The sequence below is a fragment of the Megascapheus bottae genome, chromosome 3 (genome assembly GCF_031878675.1).
Source record: "Megascapheus bottae isolate mThoBot1 chromosome 3, mThoBot2.hap1, whole genome shotgun sequence".
Classification (NCBI taxonomy): Eukaryota; Metazoa; Chordata; class Mammalia; order Rodentia; family Geomyidae; genus Megascapheus; species Megascapheus bottae.
The window spans coordinates 1556233-1570714 of NC_143511.1; the positions used below are offsets into that span (position 1 = coordinate 1556233).

The window sequence follows — 14482 nt, forward strand, 5'->3', positions numbered from 1 at the left end:
TCTCTCTCTCTCTCTCTCTCTCTCTCTCTCTCTCATGCACGCGCGCGCACACACACACACACACACACACACACACACACACTCATACACACAGGTACAACAGAGGCTACACAGTGAGGAGCATAGGTTCAAAATTTTATGCTTTGTTGATTTCTGCCATCAGCTAACTGGCTAGCTAGGGGATTACAGGATTCAGGGTAAGCAGATATAGGTCTCCTCCAACAGTTGTTTGGGTATTGCTTGAGTAAGAAACAAGCTAGGCAAAACCAAAAGGAAGCAAAGAAGGAAGGATGGAAGGAAGGAAGGAAGGAAGGAAGGAAGGAAGGAAGGAAGGAAGGAAGGAAAAGAAGGAAGGAAACCCTCATAAGGTAGCTTTCTATTATCACCCCCTAAAGCCGAATAGCTGCCATTGGGTGGATATGCATCAAAAAGAGGGCCTAACACACTGACCTTGCCTTTGAGATCATTTCCTATCATATTTTAAATTACAGCTTAGAATGAAAATAGTCTTACAGTTTGGAAGGGAATTTCAGAATTTAAATTATAAGTAAAACAAAAAATTACGGATATATGAACTCATCAGTTAATTTAAGCTTCCAATTTAAGCAGCCTCAAATCCATTGTATATCAGTATATATATTTTGGTGAGCAAGCAAGAAGGCTAGGCATATTGAATGGCTCAGTAGAAATAGATGCTACTAATACAATATAATATGCATTAGACTCTGTAGTTAAGTTGCCTGATATTCCCTGATATTCTTTGGCAACTTGCATAAATTCTCTGTGCTGTATTTTAATCTTCTGTATAACTAGAATAACAAATAATACCCATAACATAAAGCTGTTATACAAATTACATGGTATAAATATATGCGTGTGTGTGTAGGTAGATAGATAGATAGATAGATAGATAGATAGATAGATAGATAGATAGATAGATACACCCCTCCCTCATTCCTCTTGCTTATCACTCCCCTCCCCCCCAAATTTTAAAGTTCATGTTCAACATGAAATCTAGTTTCATTGTCGCATCAGTTCATCCGTCTTCCTCTTCCATGGATCATGAGCTTCTCTGAAAATATAGTCACACTTGGCACTTCAACATGAGGCCTCTGAGAAATTGCTCTCTCATAATATAAAGCATAAAACACTAGCACAACTGAAATCCAATTTACAGAACTAGACAGAAATCTCAAAATGCAAATAACGTGGAAGGTAGGATAGAAATAAAAAAAGTAGGGAAATATCTTTAAATTCTACAGTAAATACACACAGCCATGGGTAAGAGCCACTTGAAGTGGACAGGTGGGCTACATTCGGCTGTTACCAGTCTCAGAGGCAAGACGAAGAGTCTAATGAAGTAGAAATAAATGTATATACCCCTCTAAAAATGCAATACGATGAGAAACAATAGTTAAGATCACCCACTTCTTTCTTATTCAGATGCTTATCTCTTTGTTGGTCACCTACAGAATCCTGGACACAGTTCTGGGAGTCAACAATGACAAAGCTCTTGTTTGTCATTGAATGATCCATGATGAAGAACTTACAAAGCACTTGTTTATCCACTGAATAGTCTATAATGAGGAACTTACAAAATTGTCAAGTCAAGTGCTTCATTTCCGTCAGCAACTCTCAGTATCATCCAGTGACTCCTGGCCTTGAATTCTGAGGAAGGCATGATTTCTTGATTACACAGTCATCACCTGACAGACAAATATGACTATGTATTCTCAGCCTGATCTGAGCTTTCCTTCCTATCCTCTCTGCCCACACCCCATCCTACAGTGCCATTGTTAAAATCCTACAATGTCTTACTACTCAGAGATATTTTATTGGGAAGAATCTTCCATACTGGCAAATGTAAATGAAGGTATACATACACACATATGCATATACATATACCTTTGTTCATCCAATGGGGACCAAAGGACTTGTCAAAGACTCTGGAAATCATTCAATCTCTTTTCTCTGAAGTCTCATTCTAATTATTCTCTCCAAGTCACCGTCTGGCTGCAGTTCCACACCTCCCTACCTTGCAGCCTTCCCTGATATAGGTATAAGGGTTTGGGGGTTTAGAAATCTCTGTAAAACAATATTTTGATGGTGCTTTTGACAACAGACTTTAAATTATAATCGCATAATTTAGATCCCAATCTTTGTTCATTTTATTTCTAAGTTATCAAGATAATTGAGTAAACATTACATCAGAGAATTATTAAGTTTGGCTAATTTCACCATTCAAAGTCATCTGTATTTCCCAAACCAGAAAGGAATTATTATGTGATGTTTATGAAGAAAGTGTTACTCTCTCTAACCAAATACTGATACAAGGCATTAGTCACATACACAAGTCTAGTTTCTTCACCTGTCACAAAGGAAATACTCAGAGCTCTTGACTCCTTAATGTCCCCTAACCTTAGATAGACTCTGGAATAATGTCACTGCCAGCTCATGGTGTTAAACATATTCCCTAAAGATGCACCCATTTGTTAAGCCCTTTCAGGAAGCCAGTTTAGAATCATGGGCCATTCCTTGAAAGAGTCTTCAGAGTGAGTAAAACCACTCAGCCCATTGGGGTGTCCCTAAGATTGGACAATGTAAGAGGCAACTTGAAAGATATTTTTGTTGAACCTTGAGAATTAACAGTCCCCCAAGTTCTAATCAGTGCCCTTTGATCTACTGTAGTCACTTTGCCACCACCCTGGGCCCCCAGAAAAACCAGAACACTGTAGTGTAGAAGGAAAACTGCTCCTCAAACAAGCAGTGCCTTCTTCTAGTCATCTTATAAACCCCAGGAGACCACCTTGTTCTAATAATAAAGTGACAACATCCCCAGAACTCCTCCAGAGACAAAAACTGGGCTAACGATCGACCAGGCCACACAGCTGAGACCTGAAGGAGATTTTTTTTTAACTACACATACCTTTCTCGTTCTTGGTCCCCATTTTCCACATTTAACTGAATGGCTGGAGATATACTGTCTTCTCATGGCTGACATCTACTAAACCTCCTTTCTCTGCCTTTCACCCTGTCTCTGTTTGATATATGAAGACAAGTGACTTGATGTCATTAGGACCCCTGGCCTTGGGCCTGGAATCTCTTCAATATTGGTTCCACATGGCATATTAGTAAGAAGGCATTATTAGCTACTTTATTCCCTTAGTCTCCCTGAAACAGGGTTACCTGGTCAGATGCCATGCAGCATTACCTAGGGAAATTTCATTTCCCCGCACCCCTCAGTGGCTCCTTCAATCATTCAGACTCTGAACTCTGTCTTGGAAACATCAGGGACATCAAGTTCATCTAGGAAATGTGATGTGCTTATTTGAGGAACAAAGGCATTCAAAAAATACTGTCTAAGCCAGGTGTGGTGGCTCCCGCCTGTAATCCTAGCTACTCAGGAGGCTGAGATCTGAGGATCAAGGTTCAAAGCCAACCCAGGCACAAAAGGACCTGAGACCCTTATCTCCAATTAACCTATGGGGCTTGGCTCAAGGGTAGAGCAGTAGCCTTGAGCTGAAGAGCTCAGGGACAGCTCCCAGGCCCAGAGTTCAAGCCCCATGACTCACAAAAAAAATATTGTCTAAGATTTTTCAGGAAAAGAAATGGGCAATTTTTTCAAAGTGAGTTTGGAAATAAAATGCTGAATGGGGTTATCATTTCTGATGATTTAGAATTTTTGGTAAAGTTGCTACTGAGAGAGGAAACATCACTGTTTGGTCACTGAGGCTGCATCAGTCTACTCTGGTCTTTCTTCTGGAAGGTTTCATTCATTCTCTGACAGGTGGATGACCCAGCTTTCACACTGGAAGGCAAATGACTCCAGCATAGATCCATACGCCCACTTGAATCATTCCGACTTGGACTAACCCTTACACAGGTAGAGAATTACAAGGCATTAGTTTTGCACAAGAAGGGCCAACATTAGGGTAAAAAGATCCCTGACTTTCCAGAAGTTTGAGACAGAAACAGTTCTATGTTTAAAGGATACCAAGTTGAATTTGTTCTTTTTTCCTCTTAAACTTTATGAGCCTCCGTTTTCTCATCTATTGATAGATAACTAATATCTATTCTGTAATATCAACAAGGATTAGTTTTTAATGTTGAAATACAACCCATGAGTCCTGGCATATAACAGGCATTAAATACTAGTTGTTTAAAACAGTGAATGCAATTATTACAATTACAAAAGAGGTTTGTGGCATTAAGGAAAGGGCTAAGTAAAAGGGAAATCTTTTCCATTTCAAGCACTCACTCTTTAATTCAGCAAATGTAACACTAAATCTCCAAGCACTGGGGAATAAAATCATATCTAATACTTGTTAAAAGAACTTACTAAAATATTTATACAATTTTCCGTCTGCACTACTCCTTAAATTTACTGAGAAATTCCCCTAACCTTGCTATCTTTTTCCAAAGAGCCTTTCCCTCCCCATCCCTTTCCCATCCCCTTACCAGCCCTTTTTCCCTCTCCCTGTCCTGCCTGTCTCCCTCTCTTTCTCTCCCTCCCCCCACTCTCTCTGTTTCCCCTCTCTCTCTTTCTGCCCCAATCATTTCCTCGCAGTGGTGGGTCACATTGTTAAACCATTCAGTGAGGTGAGCGTGCAAGTCTCTCAGATATTCAGTAAAAGGACAGGATGGTAAGTGCTGGAGAGGCTAAGGCTGGTTGAGCAAAAGGCAGACAGGAAATGTATCACCAGAGGCCAATGAGGGGCGGGGGAGGGAAGCAAGGAAGAACAATAGGCTAGAAACTCAGGAAGAGAGAGAAGACTGACATAATCAGCTGAGCTGTTTGTGTATACAAGACAGAACTTTGTAAAAGCCAGAGGTGCAGACAATTGTGATCTAGGCAGAAAAAGATTTTCTCATTCATCTTGTATGGACATAAAAAATGCAGCCATCAAGGTAAATAAAAGTTCAGTGCAATATTTTAAACACAAATGAGTACAAATATTCATGACTTAAAAAATAGTAATAATTTGAAGAAACTGCAATGAAAGAATCTGACCCCGAACTTGCTGGACTCAGACAATTCAACTCCAGTCTATTAGAGCTACGTGTGTTATTCAAGATTTTGGTATTTTCATAATAAACATTTTCCATTGCCATTTTCTTTTGGTGCTGGTTCTACGGCTTGAACTCAAGGCCTGAGTATTGTCTCTGAGGTTCTTTTTGTTCTCACATCTAGTGCTATACAAAGCTCTACCTTCTTGTTTTGGGTTAATTGGAGATAAAAGTTTTAAGCATTCCTGCCCATGCTGGCTTTGAATTGTGATCCTCAGACCTCAGTCTTCTAAGTAGCTAGGGTTACAGGTGTGAGCCATCAGTACTAGGTTACAATGACTTAAATTTTGAAAAAAATATTTCATAAGTATTTCATTTGCGTCTTGAGCTTTGTTTTTTTATACCCCTTTATGTTTTGTACATGAAGTGACATTCTCCTTACTCTAATTCTGGTTCTACTGAAAGGAAGTTGATTCTGCTGCAAGGAACTACAAAGGCTGTGTGGAAACAACACATCTACCAATGGAGACAGATTGTAGGTGAATGAGGTGCTTTCACAAATTTCAACATTGAATTACATTTTGAAATCTGTGCAGAAATAGTCGATCCTACTTGACAAATAAAGCAAGGGAGACCACATATCTGACACTCTTGTCTTTATTGGTGCGTGTTTGTCTCTGAATGACTGACTACATCATAAATTCCAGAAAAAAAAAAACCACAGATCTCATTTGTATGAACATGTCCATGTGACAAAGAATTCCAAATTCAATTGATCACTCATTCATGTGAACCAATTCTGGAGTTTCTGAACACAGTATGGAAGTACAAGTAGTAATTTGAACCTACTCTCTTGCATCAAATGTGAGAAGGGGAAATTTAAAATATCAGCAGCAATGCCCCACTAATCAACCATGCTCCATCCCTGTCCCATCCCTACCCCACCTCCAAAGAATATGCTGCAGCCCCCAGAAGGCAGAACTGCTGAGACTAGCCCTTTTAGGACAAGGGCACCCAAACAGGACAGGGCCCCTTGGCCATAAAGGACAGACAGCAAGACCTTGAAGAGAAGATTACAGTAACACCCATACCTGGTACTCACTAGCAGAAGAGCCTCTGAGAGAAAAACCATCCATATCCATCCACCCAAGTCCTTTCTCTTCAAAAAGAGGAAAGATAGCATGGAGGCCATCTCAAATAACCCCACAACCCAACAACCTTCTCCCCCATACAAAAGTTCTTCTTATGTTGGAACAAAAGGAGATATTAAAGCCCTCAGCAATCTGGATCTCAAGGAAAAACATCAGTACACACTGGGGTTGTTTCATACCCATAGCAAGCCTGATGTATCAACTGTTAAACCCAAATGTAGCTTAGACCCATATTAGTTATCAACTCAGGGGCATAATATGCAGGAAATAGCAGAATGTAGACAAACACTGTAGTGAAATGTAATACAGGAAGTAAGCAATCATTTTATTCTTTTTTTTCTATTTGACCATTGTCTTACTCCTCAAAGTTCAGGAGTTTGGAAATCAATCTTAGCGAGTCATCACCAATATCTTAGTAATAACATTTCTTCCTCTTTCAAAACCAGTGTGTATTTATGAAGTTCAATGTAGGGTTCCAGGAAACCAAAAACCTTACATGGAAGTAGAGGAATTCTGTTGTCCCTTAATAAAAAGACTTTTAAAATGCATATTGTCTGTCAGTCCTTACCAGAACAATAACAACAACAAAAAAACATTCTGTAAGTAAAGTTTAAGCAGTGATACGTATTTGCAGTTGTTTCTGTCAATATGAAGACATAGAAATTTCCTCATAATGGAGTTAATGGAATTAGGGAGCAAAATTATTGTGATTTTTAGTTCCTAAGCTTGAGAAGAGAAGAGAGGATGGAAAAACAAGACAGCCAAAGAGATTCATGTTAATGGGAAGAAATCCAGAAGAAAGAAAACATGAAACTCATTATTTCATCTGAATGGGGTAATCTATTAATGAATAGAGAAATCTGAATTCTACTCCTGGGGTATACCAATTAGTACTCCTTGGCTCTTTAGCAGTAGACTGATGACAAATTCACTCAGAAGAAAAAAAGTCTAGAGGAGAGAGAAGCCAGACATGGGGGATTGTAAATTTTGAATATGAAAATGTAAGTGGACCTGTAAACCCATTATTCTTTTAGGAAAACAGTTCAGCTGGCTGGGTACCGGAGGCATCTCCACTTATTATAGGAGTAGAGATACCATGTCATCTCCTCCACTGAAGACATTCCCAAAAATGGAGACTAGCTATTTTGCTATAATTACATAGTGCAGAGCTTTATCCTGTCCTCTATATACCAACCACTTTATTGTAACCTTAGGGATATGGTACTCAGTCTAAATGCCATCATTATCTAATAATGAGCTTGGGTTCCAGTTTAATGTACCCACAATGTCAATGGCATGGTCAAATTAATGTTCTAAATAAAAGAAATAAAATTGTAAGAATATTGATATCTCCTGACATATATTAAATGGGGGAAATAATGGAGAAACTGGGACTAGGTTGTTTCTTCTTACAACTTGCCCCTGTCTTTGGTTCAGAATCACATGGATATAATTTCCTGCAAATCACAAGAATCTATTGGTCTGAACTTTTTTTTTTTTTTGCAATCTGGCAGTTTTGGTATTAATATGCAAAAGAGCAGCACTAACTTAAATACTTTGTTATAGAAAGAAATTTCCTTTCCAGAACCTCAGCCTAGAAGTAGATGTTTGAAACAGCAGGGGGATGGTTTTTATGATGGCAAAAAATAATAGGTGTACCAGTAGCTCACATCTGTAATTCTAGTTCCTCAGGAGGTTGAGAATCATAGTTTGAAGCCAACCCAGGCAGGAAAGTCTGTGAGACTCTTATTTCCAGTTAACTACTAGAGAATCAGGGATAGAGCTCAGGTGGTAGAACATCAACCTTGAGCAAAGAAGCTAAGAGACAGTGCCCAGGTCCTGAGCTCAAGTCCCAGTATCAGCACAGACACACAAAAAATGGGTGTGATCCTGAGCAACCACCTACACAAATAACCAGTTTAGAAAAGGCTGAGTAACAAAGGTAAGGCTAATGATTCCAGCTCATCAGATATTCTTACACAGCACAGGAGAAAAGCCTTTGCTAAGTATTAGGAAACATCTCAACTATATTCACGATAGCCCTCAATCTCTAGCAGACTCAGTTCCTGGAAAGGATCTGGCTAGGAAACTGGAGTGAAGAGCTGGGAAACAGAAGTCATCATGAGTTTCAGTTGAGAAACAATCTGCCTTTGGAATCATCTACCCCAGAGCTTTCAGTTTGCCTTGTTAGCACAAGGGAGCCTCTCACTTCCTGACACTCCCCAGCCCAACTACCTAGATTTTATTCCCTCTGTGACACTTGCCATTTGAGATCTAAGCTCCTTTGGAGTTTAGGATTCCTTGGGACCAGACCTGAGGAGGCCAGCCACGTTTGGCATAACTGTATTAACTCCCCTGTATCATCAACCAAGTAACAGTATATCACTGGAAATAGCATGTCCAATGCTTCCTATGGACTTCCTTGTACCATCTACCAAAGATAAACCATTACTATTAGAAATATGAACAAGGCCCCGTATAAGTAATGTTAAGGGAACGAATCTATCATTTTTTTTTATTTTAATCATTTGATTAATAAGATTTTCACATGACTAGAAGGCCACATATCTACATGATATCAGCAATGATTAGAATTGAAGGTGATTTTTTAAAAAAAATTATCTTTAACCTTGGGCTCTACTAGCAGAGATCTGCAATAGAGCAAAATCTTGACACATAAGGCCATATAATGTGAAGCTAATTGAAAGGACCTCCAGGATATTGAAACAAAAGCCATATAATGAATGATTGTTGTCCTTAATGTACTATGTTGTCTCTCATCTCCTTTGCTGTCCCTTGGTTATCTCATATTGGTATAGTATCTCACTTTGTTATCTGATATATTGAATTTATTTGTATTTGGATATTTGAAATTTGATAGGGAAGGGGGAAAACCAAGACGGGTGGGGGGTGTGGGGGGGGGAGGGAAATGGGTACCAAGACATGTGAAAGGGTATCAATGTATGTGAATTAATGCACCTTCTATCTGGCAAATATCATGTAACCCTTTTACTAATTACAATAAAAAAATTATCTTTGATTCTTATGTCTCCCACATTTGCCAGTATGATCTGTATTATTGATTTTATTGCAAAATGTCTCATATTTTGAGAGATCATCCATAATTCCCTCTTGCTAACAAAATTCACCATCCCTATCTATACCAGCAAGGGTGACCAAGCCTTTATGATTTTGCCTTCAAAGGTCAAGTTTTGTTTCACATTGTGGAACTGCCTGAGTCATGAGGAAATCCTATTATGTTTTTATTCTTTTAAAATGGGCTCGTGAATGGGGCGGGAGGATGTTTGTCCTCCTATTTCTGCTTCCCACATAACTGAGATGCCAGTCAAGCACCTCTATGCCCATCTTTTTATTGGTTGAAATGGTGTATCATGAAGATTTTGCCCCAAATCTGTGATCCCCTTGGTCTCTACTTCCTGAGTAGCATGAGCCACCATACCTGGCTCTCTTTCCTTTTCTCCATAACACCATGTTCTAACTTCCCCTTCTTTTGGAGAATTTAAATATTCACTACCAGCAGAAACACAATGACCCCTCATGAATAATCTGTGTTGGACTGTTGCCTCCTCCTTAGACTAAGCAGAAGAGTATGTGAACTAGCAGGCTGCATGAGAAATTCTCTTTTCCCAATCCTTTCCATGGCATTTTGCAAATTCTTCTTACCTGCCCTTTAAGAAAAGGCACACGAACCAAGAAAATTCAAATCAAATGAAACACAAGCAGCATACCTGTACCAGCCATAAAGGGCAGTACTACTGGAGCTCAGGAAGGAGAGTTGGCATGCCATATGACTCTAGAAGCAGTCCCCCCTTGGGCTAACAGAACCTGTAAAGCCAGAGGAGAGGGAGGAACCCTACACTTTGTTATAGTAGCAACCACCACATTGGCGTCACCTTCAAAACTTCCAATTGTGCCAGTTCAACTTTACCATGGAGGACATTCAATTGTTCAAAGCATCTGGGTAATAGAAACTTCGGAGTACACAGAGGGTACCCTGCTGTGACGTTTGCTGAGCTGGTCCTGTCCACAATCTGCTTGTCAATGCAAAAGTGGCCAGGTTGAACCAAAGTTGAAAGCGAGCTTTATTAGGCTGGTCCTGCTGGTGTGCACACTGCTGGGTCTTGGGAAACATTCAGAAGGGATGTATTAAGATTCTCCATTGAGTGAGAATGGCACTAATGATTGAGTAGATGAGGACTGAACTGTCTTATCTGTGAAGGATGCATGATTCCATGTTGGTATGCTAATGACATGGAAGCAAATAGTGGTTGGACTATTCAGACTATCAACATAAATATCAATCTCCCTGACTTAGATCTATTACCATTTCCCCTTTTTAGCCATAAAGTGGAGTGTTACCCAAGAGACCTAGGTATCCTATAATTGGGTGGGTTTTTTCCCACTTTTGGGGTAGCAAGTATAATATCACCCAGGGGTCAAATACTAATAACATGATTATATTTAGTTGCGAAGGTGCTTGACAATTATTTGCTAACAAATCTCCATTGGAGTGAAATTTATAACATGGCTTCTTATATTTTCAATATAATCATGCAGCATGTATTTATTTCCTTTATTCTAGGAAATGCAAGTTGCTTTTTACAAAGCACTCTGGTAGCTTCCTACCATCTCCTTTGGAGCTGAAAGGGGATATAATATCAAATGATTGTAGTTAGCAATAGGGGATCATGGCACTGGGAGGGAGAGCGAATTGTACTGGGACCTACAGAACGCCAGCCATGTACCATGACAGCTCCCACAGGACAAGTTGTCAACCCAGTATGCCATAAACGAAACAATTTCTAAGGATCCCAAAATAACTCATTTTCCCTGTCCTAACACTTGTGCTGAGAATAATAGATTGAGCTTATTTTTTATCACACAGGCCATAGCTTTCAAAGGCATATAACAGTTCCCACAGCAGCTATTATTTGGCCAATTAGATGCCTATATATATATATATATATATATATATATATGAAAGACAAAATTTTTCAGCAAAGGGCAGGAGCCCATGCTAAAGTAATTGTTTTGTTTTTCTTTTTTTTTTCATCTATTTGGATATCTTACTCTGAATCATCCAAATGGATCATGGTTTTACCATGGCATTGATGGCTGGTGATAGCATCACATAACATTCAGAGCCTTCATTCCTCGATGTCATGAGCTCTTGGGGTCCAGGGTTTAATTCAGAATTTTTGTTTATGTGTACTCAAAGTAATGTTGCATATATGCTCAAAATCTTTTCAGCACTGTGAAAGATGTCATCTGCTAATTTCCTCTCTTCGTTGAAAACATAATGATTGAAATGGACATGGTAAGAAAGAATAACAGGATAGAATCCTTGTGTGATATTTTTCAACTACTCGACTCACTCCCTTTGTAACATCTTCTTTCCTTCATCCTATCTCATTCATGAGTCTGTGATTATCCCTGTAACTAACTAACAAGCATGTGTCTATTGGAAAAATACATGTACAAACACATACACATACACAAACTATAATACCTGGAGGAATATGGCACGCAATAAAAAGGCAGTAAGTAGTTCATTAAATTGGAAATAGAGTTGAAGTGGGGGTGGAGGGAAGTTGGGATTCTTTATATGTATGTGTCACAGGAAATTGTCAGCCCTAGAAATGTATGGAGGACATGTTCTGCTAGGACAAACACATACATGTACATATGTGGACAGTACTAACTGAATATAGGCCCAGAGCCCAGGACTCTAGCTAATTTACAGGGCTACTCTAGGAAAGACACAACTTTAAGAACAATAAGTCTATGGATATAATGTATTCCCACCCTTCATGAATCAACCCAAGACAGATGATTTTGAAGTTTTGCTGGTTTTTACGCTCTGTTTGTGTTTTTCAGCTCAGAAGGTGTATTTCCATCAAACCCTGTCAAAAAACTTTCTCCGCAGTCAAGGGGAAGATAGCCGCACAGATGCCCTTATACCACGGTCTGTAAATCCTACTGGGGAAACCACCCCATGTTGTAAGATGACAGTTTTCAAGATACATCTAAACAGACTAATCAGATTAAAGGCTAACTCCAGACTTGATGTCACTGAGCTCCTCAGCTCCATCTTGCCATCCTGATTGGTCAAGGAGATGGTCTACAATTTAAGTGGCAGAGGACTTTGAGAGGTTAGTCATTAGAGCACACTGCTGTGTCGTGGGAAGGCAACTTCTTGCTTGGCTATGTTATAGAAGCTAAGGAGTGACTTCAAGGTGTTCTCTGGCCAGAATTTTGCAGATAACCATAGAACTCTTCTCCTCCAGCAGGCATGGGATTTAGCCTCCTTTAGTTCCTGCAGTGACACAGAAGCCTCCAAATACCAAATTATTATCAGGCCGTCTTGGGGGAACCTCTGGGCCCTGCAATAAAGTAGACAGACTTTCTATTGGAAAGTGCTCAGGAGCAATTCAGCCCTGTTCAGATTTCTCTAAATTCTGCAAACCATCTCTGTCTTTGGTAAATAAAAATCATCGTATGGCTCCTGAAGAATTTCAAGGGACCTAATTTATCATCATCCTTTGCCTCAATGATTTTATGCATCATGTAATGAAATTGGGTGTGATCAATTTTTTGTATTTTTTAAATTTTGAGTAACTACTCAAAGGGGATTTCAATTAAACATGTCAGTTGGTGAATACAATCCATTTTGATGAATGTTGTTTTGTTTTTCAATCTGGATCTGTTTATATTGAGGTTGTATCAGTTTGGATAAGACACTTACAGGCCTCGTTTATATTAAATGATCTTTGAATTCTAAGTCAGATGATCACAGTAGTCCGTGGACTATGGGCCCAATCTGTTTCACACTGATGTCTTACCTATCCTACTTCCTTTTTTAAATACCAGCAATTCTCTCTGGATAAATTGGACTATTTGATAATACTAGGTCCAGGCTCCTACATGGAGCTAGTATTTTGCCATGTCATTTGTTCTAATCCAGTCTGTTTCTCATATTAACCTGTTAGATTTCTGAAAGTTACTCATCTGCAAGATCTTTTCCATAAGCTCTACCTGTCTTGTACCTATCACCTTGAATTATTTTAGTATGATGATCCAACTCTTAGACCTCCATGGTGAGGTGGTCTGAGGTCAAGGGATGAGATATCATCACTGAATTTCTAGTGTCTAGAATTATAAAAGTAGTTTAAGTAAACAAGTTTTTAGCAAGTTCAAATTCATCATCTACAATTCAGCAAAACGGAACAGAAACTACTTGTAAGATAAAAGGTCAATATTTTTGAATAATACAGAACTTCAGGCATGATTTGCAAATATGTTAGTTTGTGGCAGTGACAGTTTGCTTAAACAAATGAAACAATTTTAAACTGTCTCTAAGATCTTTTATTTTTAAAAGATCACCTATGTGACCTCAGGGAAGATATCTATTTTATTTTTTTTTAATTTTATGTTTTGTAAGTTCTGGGGCTTGAACTCTGGTCTTAGGCACTATCCCTAAGCTTTTGTACTCAAGGCTTGTGTTTTACCAGTGGAGCCACCGCCTTCCTTCTGGATCTTTGTGCTCATTGGAAATGAGTCTCGTGGACTTCCCTGCCTGGACTGACTTTGGACTATGATTCTTAGTTCTCAGCCTCCTGATTAGCGAAGTTTTCAGGCATGAGGCACTGGCACCTGAATTAGATCTCTTTTTGAGATTAGTTTTGAAAGTTCCTTTATTTAGAAATGTCAATGAGAATCACACAGTGAAAGCTACACTCTGCAGATTTTATGTGTTTCTAGGAACAAAACAAATCCCTCTGCATGTTCAGTCTTTACATTTGGAGACATTTTAATTTCTGAATGACTCTAAGTAGAGTATCCCAAGGTAGAATTTTTTTGTCTGCTGACATTGCTATATAAATCTGTTTAAATTGGCAAGCATATTGGTAGAAGAATGTCTAATAAATAAACTGCTATGCAGCAATTCAATGGGGAAAGACTTGGTCATCTTGTTTCAAGGGTGCTGTTATTTACTGCTTCAGCAGTAGATAACCGCATCTGATCCATACCTGGTCCATGTCACAGGTACATCGAGTGTCAGGCTATGAAGTAACTGCAAAATTGCCACTCTCTAGAAGCTTATAATCTAACCTAAGCAGGACTTCAGAAACATACTCACAAGAGTGCTCATATGCACACTGGACAAAAGACAACACATACACTGAAGATAAAAGAAAAAGGAAGTGAAGTATAGCATTATAAAAAGGAGAGGTCAAAGGGAAAGGAGAACCTTCTTTTTGTTCCTATCTCTCTGAAAAGGAAAGATGAATACTTTGAAATCT

General features: G+C 39.0%; 1 protein-coding gene across 6 annotated transcripts in view; it reads right to left on the reverse strand.

Annotated features, from left to right (window-relative positions):
* Ntrk2 (neurotrophic receptor tyrosine kinase 2) overlaps window positions 1–14482 on the reverse strand; it is a 359583-nt gene that overhangs the window by 140100 nt on the left and 205001 nt on the right. For 2 of the 6 annotated variants that reach the window (XM_090329452.1, XM_090329454.1), the window contains one exon: window positions 11150–12562. The exons of the other annotated variants lie outside the window; for them this stretch is intronic. In XM_090329452.1, the coding sequence (XP_090185578.1) occupies window positions 12534–12562 (29 nt within the window). In that variant the 3' untranslated portion in view covers window positions 11150–12533. Of the gene's footprint in view, window positions 1–11149; window positions 12563–14482 lie in introns of those variants that run through there. 6 annotated transcript variants of the gene reach the window in all.